The sequence below is a fragment of the Chionomys nivalis genome, chromosome 16 (assembly GCF_950005125.1).
Source record: "Chionomys nivalis chromosome 16, mChiNiv1.1, whole genome shotgun sequence".
In the NCBI taxonomy this organism is placed as follows: Eukaryota; Metazoa; Chordata; class Mammalia; order Rodentia; family Cricetidae; genus Chionomys; species Chionomys nivalis.
The window spans coordinates 1,205,640-1,228,971 of NC_080101.1; the positions used below are offsets into that span (position 1 = coordinate 1,205,640).

Consider the following 23,332-nt stretch of genomic DNA (forward strand, 5'->3'; position numbering starts at 1 on the left):
TCCGAGGCTCAGCTTTTACTCCACAAATAAAAAGACTAAGCAACAGCTACGACATTTTCTCCACTCACTACTTAGGGACCTTTTGGTTTTATTTACTTACTGTATTTTTTTGAAATTTTGTTTTGTGACATTCCTGGAGCTTCCTAATACTGTGCAATAAACACATTTCACTTACATGAAGGAAGTTCACTGTCTCTACCTAAAAATTGAAAGTTATTAGAGGGTTAACCATTTTATCAAAAACAGTCCCTACAGGGATTTGTCAGAATATCATCTTTGATTTTAGTTAATTAATATTTTCATTGAACATCTGCTGTGTCTGAAATGCTACACTAGTTTCCTTTATAGCAATAAAAATGTATCTTAAAATCAAATATTTGAGTAACTACAAAGTATTCATCACTACAGAGTTTACATTTTGATTTCAGAGATTTAGTAATTGAAAAAGATATGGAGTATAATTTAAAACTGATGAGGTGTATTACAAATAACATCCATTAAAATCATGTTTAATAGCTCAGATTATATTCTCTACTGTGGCAAATATTGGTTGATTGCATTCCAAAAGGCAGTAAAAACAAAATGAAAGCGGGGATTTATTTGTTTGGTTATGTTTGGAAAGTAAATGGGAATCGTCTGGGCCAGAAGTAATGTGGCATAGTTGGCAGGTCTTATCTGGGAATAGCTGATAGAACAGCTCAACTTAAGGGCTAGGTAAAACTCAATGAGAGAGCACGATTTGCCCAAGTCCCTGAATTCATTCTCTGCCACTGTCAAAGTAGAGAGACCCAGCAAAAAGAACCCATGCCAAGAACTTGCTCCTGTACAAAAAATTCAATGGAAAGAAGAGACAAATATCCAATTCATATGATTGGGCCTTCTAATATATACTTAATTAAAATGAAATGTATTTTGATAACTGAAGAGACACAAAGTAAAAAATTTTGAAAAAAATTGGGTTGTTCAATATCAGTGATAATTGAATGGACTGAGGATCCAAATGTCAAATGTTTAGCAATAATTTCATGTAGCACACTGGCACAAAAGGCAACGATGACGAAGGATAGAAAAATTAATGTGACAAGCATTTTAATTACTCAGGTTTGATGTTTAGAATATGACTTTTCACATTGGCTGGCAGTCTTCATATGCAGAGACTTTAAAATGTTATTATTATTATTATTATTGAGACAAGATCATGCCTTATAGTCCTGGCTGATTTTCAGATTATTTATAGCTTAGGCTATCCTCAAGTCTAAGATCCCCTGCCTTAGCTTCTTGAACACTGAGATGACAGGCATGCCTTTGTATGTATGTTTTGGTTTTAAATTTCAACCATGTTCCTTTCTTGCTGGACAGATGCACAGGTCTGTGGATGCCCACCAACATACTCCAACCAGCTGCTAGGACAGGCTTTGGAAGCACAGGGTTAAATGAACTTGTCTGTGCTCTTACCTGCCACCTGCCGAGGTCTGACAATGCTTTCAGTAGTATTTCCTAGAAATGTTTAACTGCATACCATCCAGATCTGTGTGACAGTACCAGTACTTATTTATGGACTTACGACAATATTGTTAACTAAAGGATAAGATTCAGAATCTGAACATCTTTATTACTTTATTATATAAATATTCTTTTTCACTATCAGTTAGGTACAGCAGTGTTTTCCTTTGCCTATTCTGCAATACAATAGTATTGTCTGCCAAGAATCTTTCTTTCCCTCCTCCTCTGTCCCCTCTCCCTCCTATTCCCAAAAGAAGAAATAAAAATGACTGAGAATAATTTTTAAAAAATGTTCAACATCCTTAACTGTCAGCAAATGTAAATTACAACTACTTTGAGAGTTTGTCTTAATGACTAAGATCGAAAGAACAAATGACAGGAAATGCTGGTAAAGACAGGAGGAAAGAGGAGAGGAAAACAGTCACTGTTCATGGAATTACAAACTGGTCATCACTACTGAAATCAGTGTGGAGCTTTTCAAAAAGCTAAAAATTTATCTTTCTTACTTTATATTTACTGTCTTTGGTCATATACGCCAAGGTCCTTATGTCCCGTTATAGAGGTGCTCGCTCACCCATGTTTTTTGATGATCTAATCACAATAGCCAGGAAATGGAAACAGATATTCATCAACATGAGTAGTTAAAGAAAATGTGACATGTTTAGATAGTATTCGGCACAATGAAGTGTTCCTGAGGTATAAAGAAAAATGAAATTATATAACATGTAGATAAATTTATGGAGCAGAAAATAACCATTCTGAGTGAAATAGCCCAAGTCCAGAAAGACTGGCATTTTTCTGCATGTATTTACCCAATTTAAACAGCGCCATATATTAAAGATGCTAACTTTTCTTCAATATATATTTTGTCAAAAATCAGGTTGCTGTAAGAGTGTGGGTCCTCAATTATTTTCCACTTAACAAAGCCTATATTTATGTTGATATCATACAGTTTTTATTGTCATAGCTCTATAGTATATCTTGAAGTTTTAGATGGCAATACTTGCAATGATTTTGTTATTGCTAATAGTTGTTTGGGCTATCCCAAATTGTTTCCATATTAAAATTTAAGATTGCTTTCATTTTTTCAAATTTGTGAAGAATTTTATTGGAATTTTTATGATGAATTTTTAGATTACTTTCAGCGGTATGACAGTTTTCAAAATTTTAATTCTACCAATCAGTGGGCATGGCAGGTCTTTCCATCTTCTGCTATCTTCATTTTTTTAAAATTTTTTTTCCTCAGGTTCTTAAAATTTTCAGTGTATAAGTACTTCCTTAGATTTATTAACATTTTTAAATGACTATTTTGAATGTTATTATTTTCTTGATTTCCTTCTCGGTATGTTTGTCATTTTAATATAGGTAAGCTACTAAGTTTTGTGTAATTTTTCTGATGTTTCATTGTGTATATTTATCAAGTATAAAATTTTTCTGGTGGAGTCTTTAGGGTTTTTTTATAGAATATATTATTTGCAAACAAAGACCCTTTTCTTTTTTGTATCCCCTTTATATCTGTCACTTGTCCTATTGTTTAATTCCAATTTAGTGGAAACACTTTGAGCTTTTCTCTGCTTAGGATGAGGAGGACTCTACATTTCCTACGTATTGCCTTGGTCATGTAGGGAAAAGCCTCCAGGACCTTTTCATGAATAAATGTTGACTTTTATCAAACATATTTTCTGCATCTAATAAATTGATCATGTTGCTTCTGTCTTTGAGTTAGTTTATGTGAAAGGTTACTTTATTGACTAATTAGATGATGTCAACTTGATCATGTTAGATAATCTTTCTGATGTATTCATAAATTCCACTTTAAAGTAATTTATTGCAAATGTTTATGTTTCTGTTTATCAATTTTATTAGTATATAATTTTCTTTATTTGAGGGATCTTTGGTCCTTATATTCTTTTTACTATTGTGATAGGCACAGAAACAGCTTCATAACTATGCTATATAAACAACATTAAATAAATATGAATTTTTACCTTATTTTCCAAATGACCAGTTCCTACTTTACAAGGCAAAGTATGTTCCCAAGAAAACTTATCCTGAGTTTTTTGGTGGGTCATATGTGTCATGACACATATCTGAAAAGAAAAATTACACAGAAATATTTGCTAGAGATATAATCAGAGGAGGGAAGCAGGCAGAGACCAGACCTATAAGGTCGAAAGACAAATTCTGTCACATCTACAGCTGTTAACAGAGAAAATGGATTGATGACTCCCAGCATCAAACTGACTGTGGGTCAGGACTTATTGTTAACTTTAGGCTTTTGGGATCTGGAACTCAAGATTGTAAGCTTTTGTATTTGATATGTTTGTTTAGTTTTATTGTTACAGAAACTATAGAATAACAATAAAATCATATATAATGAAGCTGTGGAATTTGTTCTGAGTTTATTTTTCAGTATGACAAAAGATGTATTCAGAATGCTGGATAAAATCTAGATAGAATTTGTAAAAACTGCATGGTTTATTTCTCACTCTGGATTTATTCCTTTCACTTTAGTTATTATAAGAGAGGTGAACAGAATGCTAACCAGTTATGTAAGATTAAAAGGAAATGCTGTTGATCTTAAAAATATATCTTCTAGATAGAAATTAAATTAAAATGAGTAAAATATTTATTTTGTTACTTCTTGTCCCTTGGATACAAATAGCATGCATTTACTGCCTTCTAAGAATGGAATGCTCATGTGGTCAGAGGCCTTAAGTGACACCAGACTATTCCTTGCATCTTAACAGATGACTACTGAAGCTTTTCTTAGGACAAACCACTTACCTTTACCTTTAAGCATCTATTGCCACAAATAATCTTTATTAACCTTTTTTCATGGAAGACTATATTTTCTACTAGTGCAATTAACTATTAACATTGTATATTTTGATATTTAAATATAAAGTTAAATTTCTCTGAATTTAAGAAATGAAATTGTCAAGTGTAATTGTGCACTCCTGGAACCTCGATATCTGAGCTCTAGAGACAAGAATATAAGAAACGAAAGGTCAGTCAGTGGCAGTTATGTTGAGAGTTCTAGTCAGCCTGCATTAAAGGAGAACATGTTTAAAAATAAATTAAATTCCAGTCTGTTTCCTCATTTTCAGTCACCAAAATATGTGAATATAAATGCAATATTATTCTAAGCAACAAGACATTTGCATCTGTAGAAATAATTATACCATTAACTTTGAAGCAACAACTATAAAATTTCAAGCAGAACCTCTTTGAGTCCTTACCCTTACTCTATTATTTGATTCTATTACCAACCTATTAGTAAGTAGATCGTCCACAAAGGCATTATAGATTCTAGGTTTAAAAGTCTTACTAGGCATCTATGCATTTGTGAGGGGCAGAAGGAATGTATAAGTTTATGACTTGCTGTTGATTCATGTAACTTGGAATTTCAGGCAATCATCCTCAAAGATGCCTGATTCAATAGTAACCTGGATTATATTTTCTCTTACTATCTTCAGTCCTCCCTAGTCATGGCAGATGCAGCTATTTGGTCTTCACAGCCAGATAACACAGTGTAAATCCTGGTTGTTCCAGGAAAATTATGGTATGTTTATCTGGCTGTGCTTGAGTTAAAATCTGCTCTTAACAATTCATTCTGGCAGGGACAGAATTATCACTCTTCAGTGATAAATACCTTCTTGAAACTCTAGACTGCCAAAGAGTATTTTTTTTTAAAAGGATGCAGACAACAAAATGTACATGCCTTGTGCACGTGTGATTCTGACATGAAAAAAGGTCTTCTTTAGGGTGTTCATGTAGCATAATTCAGAAGTGAACAGGATCGTCCCTCATTTAGGTTGAATATGCTCCTTCTCCTTTGTGACTGCTCCCTGTTGGACCCAACCCATCTCTGTTTTTGTCCAGCTCTAATCTGCATCAGTTCTGTCATTTGCAGGTCCCTAACATTTGAACTACAACTACCAGCTGTGTGTTAGGAAGTTTCACCTTTAACAAATGTTCTAAACTTTGCAGAGGAGCAGGGTTTATGGAGCTTATATAATTGTTTTTATATGGCAGTAGGAAACATAATCCCTCTGAGTACTTCTGGGAGGTCTGGATGGATTCTACTCAAGATTACTTTTACAAGAATTGTTTTATCTCTCTCTCTCTTTTGTTTTGTAGGCCACCATAGACTTACGAAAGCAGTAAGAAATCTTTGTCTCTACCTCTGTCCCTGTCTTCAGTCTACACCTCTATCTACAATCATTAGTATTGCTTTCAGTGATATCTGGGAGCTACCATATTTCAAATGCAAGTTACTCTCTTCTTATTTTCTTTGTTCTCAAAGCACTGAATGAGGGCATTAAGATAAAAATCCCTAAGATAAAATTTTCTTTTTAATAAAATGGTTCTTTGCTCCATGGCTGCAATGTTTTTTTATGAATGGACTCAGAGCAGTGTGCACAGTTCCTCTATGCATCGTTTCTGTGCTCTGATGGTCAGATGACATGATGAGTCACGGGGTAAGCTCTTTCGCTGCGAATACTGCACTTCTGCATCAGTGGCATTGCTGTACGTTTAGGATTCAAACATGTTTTCTCAGAGCTTTCAGGCTAAATGTCTGTTATAAAATAGAATTTAAAATGCTCTGAAATGTAGTAGATGCTGGCTTTATCCACCAAAAGAGGAAATAAAAATTCTCCAGTGACAATCCATTTTCTTTTTCTTTCATCTTCATTGTTCTTGTTCATTTTTGTGCACTTTTGCATGCATTAAGTCTTACACACGCAATTAATTTACCCATTTTCCCTTGTGCCAGTTTTCAAGCTTAAAAGATAATGTTGTTTGGGGTATTTTTGGTGGATAAAAGCAGCATTTGAGAATATTTAGAAATTTCAGATAAAATTACATAAAATACTTTGTTGAAACATGACAAGTTTTCGATAAATAGAGGATAGGCAGGTCAAAGACCTGATTTTCCCTTTCATTCTCTTTAGGTTCTCAGTCTTATAGGAATTTTAAAAAGTTTGGTGCTGCTGTGTTTGTATTTCTTTAAAAAATTAGATATTGCATGCTTTGGATCAAAGAGTATAGTTATAGCATTTAAATATCTCAAGTGGCTTTCTTTTAGTTTTAATTTTTAATTTCATTATTTAATGCATAGCCATGTTTCTCTAAAAAGTCGGCTTCTATGATGTTTGTTTTAACACTAAGTCATTCTTTACTAAAAACCCTTGGCAAACTTCTGCATTAAAATAGCATTTACTCAGCTTCTATTTTAGAAAGGGCACAGTGATACAGAATTTGCCTCTTTGGGCACAGCCTGCCTTAATATTAATCTTAGATTTGTTTGGCAACTATTATCCTAGAAAATATCGCTAAAGTTTATCTAGAGAATATTTACAATAAAAATAAAATATTAATCAATTTTGTGCTTCCATCACAGAATGCATGACTGATGTTGAAACATTAATGGTAATTATTCAAACATTATATGGAATGATTCTGATTGCATGCTAAACAGTTATAAAAAGTACCTTGGTCTTTCATTTGCCCATATATTTCTAAAATATTTAAAATATAGTTCTAAAGAAAAGAAATCAGATACACACAAACTAACAAGTTTTCTTCAATTATGAAGGAACCAGCGTTTATTGCCACTTAGCAACTTCCCTGGTTGGTCGTTCAGCATCCTGAGTGATGTGGTCTTTGAGGAAATCAGGATTAGTTTGTTGATTCTTCTGAGGGAGATCCAACATACATGTCTTTATGTTCTTGTCAGTAAACTTTTAAAGTAACTTATTAAAATTAATAGTTTTCAATAAATTAGGAAAAACAAGATTATATGGTAACATCAACTTGATATTTCTAATGTTTAGCCACCTATTTTTCTAGAATACAAGTTAAAATTGTTTTTTCATGTTTTTGGCATGGAATTTTTATTGATTTTTATTGAGCTCTACATTTTTCTCTGTTTCGCTCCCCTCCTCTCCCCTTCCCCTCAACGCTCTCCCAAGGTTCCCATGCTCCCAATTTACTCAGGAGATCTTGTCTATTTCTATTACCCATGTAGATTAAATCTATTTATGTCTTATATTTAACTACATGAAATATTGTCTATAAAAATGTCAAAATGGAATCCATTGTTTTGTATACTAATTACCATGAATTAAGTAACAATACATAAACATCAATCTGATAAATTGTTTCCTATATTATCAAGAGTTACAATTATAAAAAGATAGCCTTACCAAATGAAGAATAAAAGTTGAAAGTTACAAAGCTAAAGTAAATTGGACACAAATATGAGACGAAAATAAACATTCAGAAAAGTTACTAAGTGATACACTTAGAATAAGAGAAAGGAAAGGCAACTCCCAAAGAGAAAGCAAACAAAAGAGTTCCAATATTAAAATTTCATTTTAATAAATAATTAATACAGTGTTAATACATTCATAACACAATGTTGTCAAAGTAAGAAAATAATTTTTGTAGTTTAGAATGATGAAATAATTAGTGTAAGATGTTTCAAGGTTAATTTGGCAAAAATGAAGCAGAGTAAAATCTATGTACTGGATAAATCTTTCTAAAGCATGATATTAATATATTCAGACTTTGTATAAAATTTTGATGTAATAATTTTGTTGCACTATATTTTACAATATTAATCATCTTAAGTATCCATTAAAAAGGGAATTTGTTAATTATGGAACATTATAGAATGACAGATGAGAGTCAACAAAAACAATGAGGTAAATCATCTTTGTACAAGTGAAAAGATGTTTTATGCATTCCAAAAGTAAAATCATGCAAAAATGGGAAAGAGATGGATTTTATTTTATTTTTATTTTTTTAATGAATTTTATTTTATTTTATTTTATTTTTTATTGCTTTATTTTATTTATTTTTTAAAAAGAAAACAAATTATATTTTTTCATTACACAAACCCAATCCAAGTTCCCACTCACTCCCCTCCTCCCATTCCTTTCACTTACTCCTGCACCCCTACTGCCCATCCACTCTTCAGAGAGGGTAACACACATTGCTTTGTGGATGGTTCAAAACCCTCCCTACTTTATCTAGGCTGAGCAAGGTATCTGTCCAAAGAGAATAGGTTCCCAAAAAGCTAGTACAAGCAGTAGGGATAAATCCTGGTGCCCCTCAGTCTGCCCCAGCCATGCCACTGTCAACCACATTCAGAGGGCCTAGTTTGGTCCTATGCTTGTTCCTTCCCAGTCCAGCTGGAGTTGGTTATCTTCCATTAGCTCAGGTAAACTGTTTCAGTTAGTGAACCCATATCATGGTCTTGACCTCTTTGTTCATATTCTCATTCCTCCCAGTCTTCAACTGGATTTTGGGAGCTCAGTCCAGTGTTCTGATGAGGGTCTCTGCCTCTGTTTCCATCAGTTGCTGGATGAAGGTTCCATGGTGATACTTAAAATATTAATCAGTCTAACTACAGGGCAAAAACTGTTCGGGTACCCTCTCTACTGTTTAGGGTCTTAACTGGGGTCACCCTTGTAGATTCCTGGGAATTTTCCAGAGCCAGGTTTCTTGCTATCCCCATAATGGCTCCCTCAATCAAGATTTTTCTTTCCTTTCTCTCATCTTTGTCCTTCCTTCATCTTGACTATCCCATTCCCTCAAGTTCTCCCCACCCCTCCCCTTCTCCCTTCCTCTTCCCCTTCTACCCTCTCTTCTCTCCCCACCCCTATGATCCCAATTTTGTCTGATGATCTTGTCTATTTTGTCTTTCCAGGTCGATCTACATATGTTTTTCTTAGGGTTCACTTTGTTACTTATCTTCTCTAAGATCATGAACTATAGGCTCAATATCCTATGTTTATAGCTAGTATCCACATATGAGTGAGTACATACCATATTCACCTTTGTGAACCTGGGTTGCCTCACTCAGGATGGTGCTTTTTAGTTACATCTATTTGAATGCAAAATTCAAGATGTCATATTTTTTTTAACACTTAGTAGTACTCTAATGTGCAAATGTGCCATACTTTCTTTATCCATTCTTCAGTTGAACGACATCTAGGTTGTTTCCAGGTTCTATTACAAATAATGCTGCTATGAACATAGTTGTACATATGTCTTTGTAGTATGGTTGAGCATCTTAAGTTTATATGCCCCCAAAGTGGTGTTGCTCTGCTATAGGTTCAAAGCAGTTCTTTTATTTATCAATGATAACCACCGCATACAGAGGGAAATCCCACATCATGCTTCTTCTAGGTTAACTTGATCAAGTCTTCAGGTTGTGTGATAGCTGGATTCCAGTGTTCCCATGTTGCTTTTTAGGTTTTTTGATGAATTCTTGCATTGTCATCTACTCATCTTTTCCTTCAATTGATGATGGCAGTGTCTTTGCGTCTTGGTCCAATCCTTGCAGTGGTTGTCTGAGCCTTTGGGAACTGGTCTTGGTCTGCTCTGTACTCTCAATGTTTGTGTCTCAGGGAGCCACTGAGGTCCCTCTTAGTTTGCTTTCTCTCCTGGTTTGCTCTCTTGGTCCATTCTGTACAGTCACAGCTTGTGCTTTAAAGTTGATCTCTTGGCCCTTTCTCTTGATCCTCTCCCTTGAAACTCTCTTGCTCACTAAGGCAGGTGATTGAGGGGCCCATGGTTTTGCCCCACTATGGAGGGCCTGGAGAATGGGGTGTCCTGCCAGTTGGCTGGTCACTCACCTCTTGGTCCTCTCTGTATTATAGTAAGCAGTGGTTCAGAGTTCCATTGAGGTTGCAGAAGGATTGGCGAGTTTGGAGGTGAGATGGAACTAATAGCTTACAGGATCCCGTGGATGGGGTGGGTATTGGGGAGGCCTACCTTCAGGAAACTCTCCTGCTGGATGGCTAGAGAAGCCAAGGCAGTTGGGGGTGGTGCTGGGGAGTTGCCCCACTATGGAGGTCCTAGACAGTGGGGTGTCCTACCAGGTGGCTGCTCCCTCACCTCTTAGTCATCTCTGTATTAATGGAAGCAGTGTTTCAGAGATCTACTGAGGTTGCAGAAGGGTAGGCAAGTTTAGGGACAGGATGGGACTAGTAGTTTTCAGGGTTCTGTAGATGGGGGTGGGTATTGGGGCAGTCTATCTACAGGTGAGATAAAATTTCAAAATTAAAAATAAATACTAAAAATTGACTGTTATAATCAACTAATATTGCCAATCTTATGAGAACATATACATCCTTATCCAATGCACTTTGATATAATTTAATACTTAAATAATTACATATAGCATTTTGTATCCTTATGGCTTGTAGTATTTGAGGTACATGTTTATAGTTTTGAATTATACTGACTTGCTTATGGTCCTGTTTTATCCTTCAGTGATTTTTAAATTAAGATTCTAGATACAGTTGGTATATTTAGAAAGCCCAAGGTTCAAAATTCACAGAAGTAATAACAAATTCATATATAGTATTTCCTCTCTAGCATATATAGCTAAGTGTATTTCATATATTTACTAAAGAAAGCATCAATCACAGGGGAAATTAAATTTCATATTAGAAAGCAATTCTGAAAGTTAAAATGAAAAAGAAAAACAAACATAAATTCTATAAAGATCAGATCCTCAAAAGCAGGAGCAACAAGATCAGCAAAGTATAGTGTAATATAACTCTGAATGCCAGTCCCCTAAAAATACCATAAATACACAAGAGAGAGAGAGGAGGAGCTTTGAAGAAAGAAACCATTGAAGAAAGTACTTTGAAGAAATCTCTGGGTTTGAAAAACACACTCTTTCTGCCTCTCCTCCCCCACTTGCTCATCTAAAGTCATACAAAGAACATGCAGAGAATTCTAAGCAGGCCAAAGCCACAGTTCAGAAAAGTAATGTACTTTGTTTAAGAACACATAGGAACAAGTCGAACATGCTTTATGATTGGCCAGTATACCCCAAAAACCTTTGCTTGAAACTGCTAATATATTCAGAAAGTTGCTTGTTCCAGCTGAAAAAATAGGGAGGGTCTGGAGAGTCAATAGTTAACTTTTTGTGGAACTCACTATTTAAATCTCTGGAAGTTTTAAATCTGACACATTAGACATATTTTTCAAAGATTTGCTATTATTATTACCTCTCTGCATGTGCATGTGTGCACACAGTTAAGAGCAAGTGCCCGAGGTGATCAGAGCCATTAGTTTTCCCTGGAGCTTCCGTTCCAGGTGTTTGATATCAGCCTGATAAGGGTACTGAGAACCAAACTCAGACCTCTGGGAGAAGCGGTACACTCTCTTAATTGCTGAGTCATCTCTCCAGCACCTAGAAATAGTTTTAACATCGAATTCAGCATTTTCTGCAGATGGGTGCTTCTCAAGACTCCCCTTCATCTCTATTAGCTAATAGTAGCACATGATTGCATTCCTGGCAAAGCATTGCCAGCGATTATTTCTAGAGGGGTATATAGTTATGCACACCAGACACATTTTTAAAATTTCACTTTACATAATGTTGTATCTGTAAAGTGGCGTCTATTTAGAAAATTACCATAAAGAGCTATTGAGTCAAGTAGGATAATTTTTCTTGTCAGAATACACAAAACGATTTTTATGTAGCTTAATTGTAATTAATTGTATCTCCCTTCCTTTATCTCTCATTTTCAGTGTTAGTGGAAAGTGGAACTGTCATTTCATTTGTGGGTTTTATTAATTCTGGATATTGTAACATTTATAGAAATGTTGTGGGTCTCATGAGTCTACGATTAAACAAAATGGTGAGTTTCAACTTATTTGTTGATTTAATAATTAATTACTCTAGTGAATAAAGGATGTTGGGTAGCATTTCTCATGCATATTGAAAATTGTCCTATTTTATTTAAGAAAATAACAGCTGAATTATTCGGGGAATTTTTATTTGTTTTTTTTTGTGCACTAAACTGTAAGATTCAGGAATGAAACATATGGAGCAAGATATGTTGATTTATAAATTGTGAAACGACCAATAACCACAATATAAGGTCCTTAATCTTCATTGTCAGGGAAATGGATTTTAAAACCATAGTAAGTAGCCACAACAGAACAGAAGGGGTATGATAAACTTCACCACACAATTCACTTTTCCCTATAAATATTACCTATCTACCTAAAGACTCATATTAATCCTCATCATTCCTGAACTAGAAGCAATCTAAATGTCCATGACTCAATGGAGACATTGTATTGTATTTAGATAGTGGTCAACCACACAGAGTGAAACAGAACCCACGATAAGTGTATGTTGTATTAATCTCACCACAAGTAGTGTGAGGACGTCAAACTCCAAAGAGTACCGTGTATTCATTTCACTGCCCTTAACCAGGCACAGAAAGAGTCATATACTAGAAAAAGAAGGAGCAATTATTTCTCTGATAGCATTTTAAATGATTCAGTTAAATATGTAAACTGGCTTATGCTATGACTCCTTAGTTATGGTAAAGATTTACCAATTGCAGAAATGGCAAATATTCAAGCTGTTATGATTTTGACTTAAAAACACTTACAAGACTTTGTCCTGGCCAGAAGGTGGTGGTGCACACCTTTAATCCCAGTACTCAGGAGGCAGAGGCAGGTGGATCTCTTTGAGTTCAAGACAAGCCTAGTCTACAGGAGCTTGTTCCAGGACAGGCTCCCAAGCTACAGAGAAACCCTGTCTCAAAAACAACCAAAAAAGAAAAAGAAAAAAGGAAAAAAAAAAGACTTTATTTTTGTTCAAGTGCCTGTCACACACCTGCCCTGGGGAAAATTGTTTTCCATTGTTTACTGTAACCTGATCATCATTAGGTCTTCCAGAAGAGATGTCATCATTCTTTTCAGAATAACCTGGACTGAAACTGCAGGAAAGTCTTCTCCACAGGACCCCTGATGTGAAATAAATTACTAGATCATTGAATTAAAATTACTATTGTTACTAAGAAAACATATAATAGTTGGAATATGAATATGGCTTATGGAAAGAATACTTATAGTGTGTACAAGTACCTGAGAGCAAACATGTACAGATAATAAAAGAAAAATAAAAGACAAGAGATAGTTCCTATTTCAATTAATCGGTCACTTACAGCCATTACAGTGTTTCAACCCCGTCTTCTCAGTTACTCCCGTAACAGTGTCTCCAAACTGAGGTTAAGGTTTATCACAATTGGTAGTTCACAAAATATGGTTAAATTTCACTCTGATCACAAAGTAGTATTCTAGGGCCTTTGGAAACTTCAACCATTTCAACATTTCTCAGACAACTTATTGTATTCAAAAATGAAACAGGGTAGTGAGATGGCTCAGTTGATAAAGGGGTTTGCCTTTCAGCCTGACAAACTTTGATCTTTGGCCCACAGAGTGAAAGGAGAGAACTGAAACCTGTAAGTTGTTTTCAGGCCTCTACATGCATATCATCATCATATATCAACATAATCATCATTATCATCATCATTATCATAAATCAAATCATCATCATCATCATCATCATCTCAGACATACCCTGAATAAATAAACATTAAAATAACATAATAGATACATAACTAAATGATAGTGTTGTCAGCTATCATGCACATACTGTTTTTCTTGACTGCATCATACCTTTAATATAAAATGAATAAAATAATTAATAAAATAAAATGTAAATGTTTTCTCTGATTTCAATAAACTTTATTGCTAATATCTTTTAGTTAGATGATTTAAAGAACTAACTTCCTGACAATATTGGTTGCATGAATAATTTTATTAAAACTCTATTGTCTGTATCTTTTGCAGAAAAAAGTTAAAAAACTTGTGTATATGGGTAAACTTAAGGAGAAGCAATCCTTTGGTGAGATCAGCATTCTTCTTCAAGATCCTTTCACATGTACAATTATTACTGGAGGAGAAGTTGAGATGACGATTATCGAAGATAAGGATATTCTTGGTAAATGCAAAAATGCCATATAACTGTTGTGTAACCAAATATATGGAGTTTTGGAAAGGGTAGGGGTTTTTAACTGACAAGATATACAAGTGAGTGTGGATATATGTAACAGAGGTATGAGATACACAAGACAGCTGATAGACAAACAGAGAGATGCCACTTATATTATTCTGATTCAGATTCGTTACTTTAAGGTTGTATTATTCATGTTTTAAAAGAATAAGTTGAAATTAGTGATCTTGATAATTCAGAAGGTACTGGTAAATGTAGCAGTCCTGATTTTACAAGGATTTTTTATTTCCATATTTAAGGTGTTTCTGTTAAGTTTTTGAATAAAGTCAAATATAAGCAATACTTAATGTTTAAAAGATCAAACACACATATGTACATGCACATACAAATGCATATAAGCATACACAGATGCATAGATACGTGCACATACTTGCACAACTGCATGTAAAACACATGCATATACATGCATGCACATACAAACACCTATATTTGCAATACTTAAGTCTTTTATGTCACTTTAGGGTTCTAGTATTAAAAGAATAATGATTTCATCACAAATTAAGTCATAGAATTGAATATAAGCAGAAATGAATAGTGGTTAAATCATGAAAGTCATTCTTCATACATTAAAACTAGAGAATGTCACATACTAATTACATAATAAAATAGGGAACATTTCTAGACATTAATATAGATGAATGGTTTTCTTAAACAAACTCAATGGGACAGAATGCTTGGAACTCAAATTTGAGCGTTTATACTTCTCCTGGAGAATATGCAGGCTGTCCTTGCTATAATCTTATTCAAAATGAAAATTTAATCTAATTTCAGGCATCTGTTTTTAAAAGGCATGGTTTTGAAGTAGTATTTGCTATTTTTTTCCTTTCCTTGCCATTCAAATACAATTCCCTGGAAGTTAAAGATGACTTAATATCATATACTAACTACCAACTAAAATAACATTTCTTTCACTTTATATATGACATACTTTTCCATCCACTAACAGCATTGCTGGTATACATGAATACATAGGGTTCCTTTATGTAAATAAAGATTTCATATATTACTAGCATTCAGAGTTCACCAGAAAAGCAGAACCAACTGAATATTTATATATGTAAAGAAGATTCTCTGGGAAGGTGTTCAGGTGGGACCAACAATTCATTCTTGTTCATTCCAAAGACTGAGGCCTGAGAATAAGGGAAGCTGTTGGCAAAAGTGGTTTTGGTCCCAGTCTGTGGGACTAAATATCAGAAAATGTGTGTGTGTGTGTGTGTGTGTGTGTGTGTGTACATGTAGTAGGAAGATTTAATAAGTTCTGGGGTAAGAATGTCTGAGAATATGTTTGCATTATGTGTGAAAATATGTCCCAGATAACAATGGAGATAGAAATTAGAGATGCAGCAGAGAGAATTCACCCTTCATATGTCTTTGTAGCTCTACTCATATATTAGATAATTGAATTTTAGCTGTTAATACTCCTGACTATGAGCCTTCCTTTCTCAGTCTTTTCATTCAGATACTAATCACTTTTAGAGACATCCTTATATACATACCTGGAAAGACTTTTTCCCCATATATCTGAGAATTCCTTAGCTCAGTCAAATTCATACCTAAAATTAATCATCAAACACAGGAATGTGTTTCTTTCAAGCTTGTATTAGAGTTTCCTTTGCCACCTGGCAGCTCCATACATATTTAAATAAATGGTATAATATAAAGATTAAATTGTAGGTGTGCACGCTATTCATCTTCTAAAATTTATTCTATAGTTCATTTATTTTACTAATGATTTCACAAGGCTACTGTCATACTATTTACTTGATTCATTAGTCCCTAGGGAGAATTATGATAAGAACTATATTTTTCCAAAATTCATAAGGAAACATTACATTATTCCAGAATATATTTATATTTCTACACTCTAAGCATTTTATGTTTTATTTTAAGAGGATTAGGAGCTTTAAAAAAGTAAAATTCTTTCAGCAAAATAATGCATGACTGGTTTTAATGAAAGGAGAATATTTACATGTGAAAAATGAACTTTAATTTTCACTTTGTCTGTATATAAGTTTGTGCATGGAATATGGTGTTGGGGATGGAATCTTGGACTTTGTACATAGGATGCAAGTACTGAGACACTATTCACTCACAATTTGTTTCTTTAAAATTGTCATTTTAAATACAATTTATGTTTCACAGTTTAATACATTGTAATTACTCACGTCCTCTTCTAATCCCTGACAACATTCCACTCATAATACTAGACTCTTTGCCACATTTATGTCTTTTATTTTATGAACCATTACGTTTAAGCACTATCATCTTCATGGTTGTAGCTTTGGAACGGTCAGTTGGAGGCTAGTGAGCTCATGAATAGTTAATTCCTTGTTGTCTGACATTTACCAATAGCCTAAATTTTTCATTATACTTTTCCCTATAAGTCACCTCCTATTTCTTTTTATCCTGTCTCCCAAAATGTTCTCTGAGTCTTGGAATGAGAAACAGTATAAATATCCTATTAAGGGGTGAGCATACAACCATTAGTTATTATTTTTGTTGTTGTTGTATTGTTTAAATTTATTATAAACTCAAATAAGTGTGTTTCACATAGTCAAATACTGTAGTAAAAATAAAAGCAAATTTCTGTCCAAGTATTACAATTCATGTTATAAGTAAAAGGATGATAGAGAATATTAAAGGTAGTATTCAGAAGAAAAAATAATGAATGATTGAAAGCTTGAGTCCTAAATATTTTTCATAAAAATGTAGGATCAAGAAAAATATATTTCATCAGATAAGTATCAAATATTATTAAACATTTATGCATTTATTTTTAGAATTTGATCAACTATCATATGTTTCTTTCCTCTATTTTTCTTTTATTGAAAATAGATTATTTTCATGTAATATATTCCGATTATTATTTCCCATCCCCAAACTCCTTCAAGATCCTCTCTACCTCCCTTTTAATCTGAGTCCACACCCTTTCTCTCTCCTTTGAGAACAGGAATTTAAAGAATATTAAAATAAAAAAAACAAGTAAAATCACCAAAATAGAACACAACAAACAGAAGAAGAGCCTAAAAGAGCCCAAGAAACACATATATAGCAGAGACACAAACATTCATAATGCAGGAATCTCTTAAAACATAAAACTGGAAGCCATAATATGTATGCAGAGGGCATGTAATTTTTGAAAAAAAATAAAAAAAAATTGCTTGGCCAAGCATTATCAGACAAAGAACTTTGGAACATGGCACTGAAATAATTTTGTTGTGCCATCTACTGCTGGCCATGGGGTATGCCTTTAAAAGAGTTTTATATCCCCACTGAGACTCTGTTAGAACTAGTTTTTCATTTGCAGGTGGTTATCAATTGGAGATAGCTGTGTTAGGGATTCTGGTTTATGTCCACTCACTTCTCCTCTCAGCATAGGCCGTCCATTATTCCCATGCAGGCCCTGTTAATGCTACCACTATCTATGTGAGTTCATGTGTGTTTATTCTATTGTGTTTAAAAGTCCTTGTTTCCTTCTTGTCTCTTACAAGATATCTATTTTGCTAACATGACCAGAGAAAATTAATCCAAGGATATAAGAATTTGGTACAGTTTGAATGATGTAAGGAAACAACCTGTTGCCTTTTATTTTATGTAGTGGTTGATTACAGCAAAGGTAAATCTATAAAAACAGATTAGCAGATATTTGGTTTAAACAAGAGAGATGACTTTTGCTATTTTATACATGACTAGATGATCTTGCTAATTTTCTCCTTAGACAAATAACAAAATGTCACTCACTGGTCATCTCATTTTGTCATAGTTGTGAAGAAAGATCTCACGTTTGTAGTCTGTGTAAATTTTTAGTAAGAGAATTATGTGATCTGTTCATGAATGAAAGATGACAGGTATACTATCAACTTTCTTAACCCTTTCTCAATGATTTTCTTCTATAATAGTTATCAAAGACTAGGATTGTAACCTAGCCTCCAGTCCTGTAACTCCAGAGCCCAAACTATCAAGGTCGTGCTTCAGTAACAAGTTAACTGACAATTCTCAAAAAACGTTGTGTTAATCCCTTGTCTCCGTGTAGATACTTTACCTATACTTATATGTGTTTTAGCTAGAGTTTTACTAAACTGTACTTTATTATTGGTCTCTGTTGTTTATATACACAAATGAGGAATCTCTTTTATTCCCTGTGAAACATTACTACATTCAAGGTGCAAACCATCCCTGAGCAAAATGAATAAAGAACTGGGTCAACAGCAAATTGGGTCAACTTTGTGGCTTCCCACTTGTTATTGTGTTACTTGTTTTCCTTTTTGTGGTTAAAAAAGCTAAAATCCATATTCATATTATTTTATAGTTAACTATATAATTATCTCTGCTGCTGTACTTTATTTTGTCAGGTAAAAGTAAATTACTGTGCACTGTCTTTTCAGGTGAAAAACAGGCTATTTTTGGTAGATTAACTTTATGGATGACAAGTTTTCTCAGTCATTATCTAGGGTTGCTTTATTTCTAGAATATTTTGAAGATACGGTTTGTTAAATTTACAGTTCTTGGCTGACATTTTCTGCTAAGGTGTTTCTAGCATGCATGTTCTCTCTCTCCTTCTCTCTCTTCTTCTCTCACCTCTCTCTCTCTCTCTCTCTCTCTCTCTCTCTCTCTCTTCTGTCTACTATAATTCCAAATAAGCTTTTTTGATACACAAGATTATTTATTAACTTTTTTACACAATGATTCACTTTCTTCTTGCTGCTTCAAAGATTTTCTTTTGCATCCTGATGTGTAGATACCTGTGGATATCTTCATTTTATATCACTTGAAGTTCAATACGTTTTCTGATTATGTAGACAAATATTTTCCATACTATTTTAGATATTTTTAGTTATTATCTCTTATTATCACTGGAGAATTTGAAAATTCTTTACAATGTTGTTTGTATATTTATTTCCAAGTACTTTTAGAAAGTCTGATATCATCTGTACTATTAATCACCAATATCAAGTTCTTAAATACCATAATAAAAAAACACACAAGAGTTTATAAGCATATATAATGATGAAAACAGTTAATCCAGTAAAAAAGTCTTTGTGAAACTAAAATTTTGTCTACAAATAAATGGTTTCTTTATTCTTTATTGTTCTTTTATGGTTTGTTCAATTCTATGATTTTCTTCCCTCTCCGACATTACCGTTTAGTAATACCCAAACTTCTAGGTAGTAAAGATTTTAGTACCTTTCTTTTCTTCTTTAAGTTTATTATTTATTTATTTGTTTGTTTTGTTTTCTTGTTTGTTTGGAGTCAGGGTCTCTCTATGGGGTCCTGGATGTCCTGGAGCTCATTCTGTAGATGAGCAGACTGGCCTCAAACTCACAGAGAGCATCCATCAGAGCGATGAGATTAAACACATGCATCACCATGCCTAATTACACTCTTAATATTTTGAATTAGATAAATTGTAGTGTAGTAGGAGCTGCGGGCTGTATTCCTGCCGCCCAGCTCCTTGCCGCCTGGCTAGCTTATGCCCCGGAATAACACACAAATTGTATTCTTTTAAACAGTGCTTGGCCCATTATATCTAGCCTCTTCTTGGCTAATTCTCACGTATTAATTTAGCCCATTTCTAATAATCTGTGTAGCACCCCAAGGTGTGCTTACCGGGAAGATGCTAGCCTACATCCATCCTGGGTCAGAGCTTCATTGTGTCTGCCCCAGAGAGCAGAGCTAAGGCGTATGAGCTCACTTCCTCTTCCTCCCAGCATTCTGTTCTGTTTACTCCACCCACCTAAAGGCTGGCCAATCAAATGGGCCAAGGCAGTTTCTTTATTAGCCAATGACCTTCCTCCATCATAGTAGATCATTGCATTCTCAATATTTTGAATTAGACCAATAGTAGATTTTGCTATAAGCTGCAACATTGTAAAGTAATTGATCAGCCATCTTTTCATGAGTAACTTATCAGAGCCAGGAAACCTGGTATAGATTAAACCAAAAGCAAACTTATTGGCATTATTGCTTTGAGAAAAAAATGGCTGTCTTTTGCTGTAAATTTTTGCTGTAGATAGCTCCCTTTCTGTTAAATATTTGGGAATAAATTCCGACAGTTCAGAACTGTTTTCTATGCCTTTGTATGACATGTGAAAACAATTTCCCACTGCCTGGCCTTTGTTTCTCTCTCCTGGGTAAACACAGAGATCTGCCTTCCTGCAATTATCCTTATCAGCAGGCATTTGTTCAGTGTTTAGCATTCAGGCAATAGCACCCCACTTAAGATATTCAAAGATGCCGAGCAGTGGTGGCACACACCTTTAATAACAGCACTCCAGAGGCTGAAGTAGATGGATTTCTGTAAGTTTGAGGCCAGTCAGGTCTATGGCAGGCTTCAAAGCAAGACAGAGAAACCCTGTCTTGAAAAACAAACCAAAAAGAGAAAAAAAGAGAGAAAGAAAAGAAAAATATATTCATAGATATCTAAGGACATAAAATTATTACTTGCTCAAGTTGCTGCTCTGGTTTTAGCTCATGACCAAAATGACTGATAACAATATACCCTGGAACTGATAACTTAGAGGCCAGGGTCTTCCTTTTGCCTCTACTATTTAGAGCTATCGGGTGTACTCTATACCTTTGTGCCTGTAAAAATCACAGCATTTGGTGTATTGCTATCTGATCAAGAGTCATGGCTTCTTTCTGACTGTTTGTATAGCTTGCCTGGTTACCTGGTATCCTCTATGCATGCTGGGGATAAGAAGTGGTGTACTGATTTAATATAAAATCCATGCCCTATTCATAATTTTACCGAAGATAAACCTTTTAGCTCTTTACTAACCACCTAAAATATAACATAGTTCACTTTCTTCTCTAGAATTTCCTCATGATTTAATTCCTTTCTTAACTAACTTTCTCCATTAAGGAATTCACCAGATGTGTGCTAGACACTCCCACCTTTGAGATGAAAGCTATGAATCTCTCTCTCTCTCTCTCTCTCTCTCTCTCTCTCTCTCTCTCTGGTTCATGCTGGCAGCAGTAATTCTGACACTTTTGGGAGTCCTGCACTTAATTATGGTTTGTGAGCAGCTTGTTACTAATTGCTTAATGGAGACATAGAGCTGCCGAGTCCCTGGAGCTAGGGCTGTGAGCATGGCTCACAGAGGTGGTGAACATACCTCTGCCATGTTGCAAGGGTCAGAGACAAAAGAGCTGCAGAGTTAGTCCTAGTCACTTCTGCTTAGCAATAAAAGAAAAAAGTGACTCTACTCAGAAAATGATTACAGATAAGCAATAAAGACAGATTCAGACAAATATAAAACTCTCAACAGGTCACAGTGTTTTTATAAATTGTTTGTAGGCTTGGGAGATAGAAGAAAAATAGTGTAGATTAGAGTACAGACAGTCATAGATTAAACGAGTAAAGATAATAAAATAAATATTAAAAGTAATAGAGTAAAAAAGCCATATAAAGATAAAAAATACAGAGACTTCATTTTTATTATTGTGTTTTCTTTGAATTTTTTTCTGTGAATGAGCTAACTACAGAGAGATTTCATTGTACAAGCTGCTAAGCTAAACCAACATATATTTTAAAGGTATCTTGACTTCAAAATTTGAGTCTAAGAATATTTTATTTTGGAAAAGAGACTCTGCTTTTGTTTCCACATAGGATGAGATCCTGTGGAAACCCGTTCAGGCTAATGTGGTTTGATGGAACAAGATCTCCATGAATTCTAGAAATACTTTGCTCAACAAACAGCAGGAAGTCCATATTCCCAAAATGATTTTTTTATGAATGTTTGTTTTCATTGAAATTATAAGTGATTAATGGCCACAGTCAATTTCTAAAAACAACAATAATAAGGATTATATGATTGGTATAGATCTTGGTCTATTGATGCATATTTAATGTTGATTTTATTATACTGTGTATATGTATTTCTGCTCTTGTTTAAGGTATTATTTGTTTGTGAAGGTAATTTAAAAATGTAATATAAAATTAAAAATTATGGATTAATAGGTAGTCATCTGTAATAGTCAAACTTGTCACCATGTTAGTGAGTTTTTCCTCAGAAGTGGAAGGTTTATCTCCTACAAAACTTTTGTTTTTCTTTCCCCTAAGCAAATTTTCTTTTCACAGTTTTCTGAAATCTACATGTACTCGGATTTAAACAAGCAAATGTAAAGACTTGATGCAAACATCACCTTATAGTAAGAATATGAGGCATTTATCTCTCTGGGTCTGGGTTTCTCACTCAGTATAAAGTTCCCAATTCCATCTAAGAATCCTCTGCTACATGGCTTATATGGCAAACACTGCCTAGTTGCTGAGAAATATTGCTTTAGTTTTCTTATTCACATGGAAAAGTTAAATCCCCCAGCCCTTCTCAGTTATGCTGTAGCAATGAAACTGGCACCGAGAAATAGTATAAAAGAAACTTATTCTTGATTTGGTCATGAATCATACGATCTTCCATGATCTCACTCAAGTGTCTGGAAATGAAGTTCTCCAAAAGAGAATTACAAGACAGTGGGAACCTGAAGCCTGGAGTTTTTTTTTTTTTTTTTTTTTTTTTTTTTTGATGGAACTGTCCAGTAGAATAGCTCATCCAGAAACATCTGTATTGAACTTGGAGTAAGTGACATATAAACATTGATTAAATCAAGCATCCAGGGTTTTGGTTTGTTTGTTGTAGCAACTCAAAAGAGCTACCCTGAGTCATTTGGCTGACAAAAGTGCAAGATTTTTTGAGGCAATCTTTGTAAGGTAATAATTCCCAGACTAAAACCTAAAATGAATATGTTTGACATTATTTTTAACATTCTGAAGATTTCCATTTAAAAGAACTATTTGATATCTGTCATGCAAAACATTATTAAACAAAAAATATGTGTATAAGGAAGATGTATACATATATATGTCTCTTGCTGAGAAGGTTGGGTAGTATTGTAAAAAGAGCCTCATATATGAAAAGGATTCCA

The 23,332-nt window shown here is 34.2% G+C and overlaps 1 protein-coding gene across 1 annotated transcript in view; it reads left to right on the plus strand.

Annotated features, from left to right (window-relative positions):
- The window catches only part of Cnbd1 (cyclic nucleotide binding domain containing 1), a 251,231-nt gene that overhangs the window by 179,079 nt on the left and 48,820 nt on the right, over positions 1–23,332 (plus strand). Inside the window, exons 9-10 of the mRNA XM_057791198.1 lie at positions 12,067–12,176; positions 14,188–14,344. Of these exons, the coding sequence (XP_057647181.1) occupies positions 12,067–12,176; positions 14,188–14,344 (267 nt within the window). The remainder of the gene's footprint in view (positions 1–12,066; positions 12,177–14,187; positions 14,345–23,332) is intronic.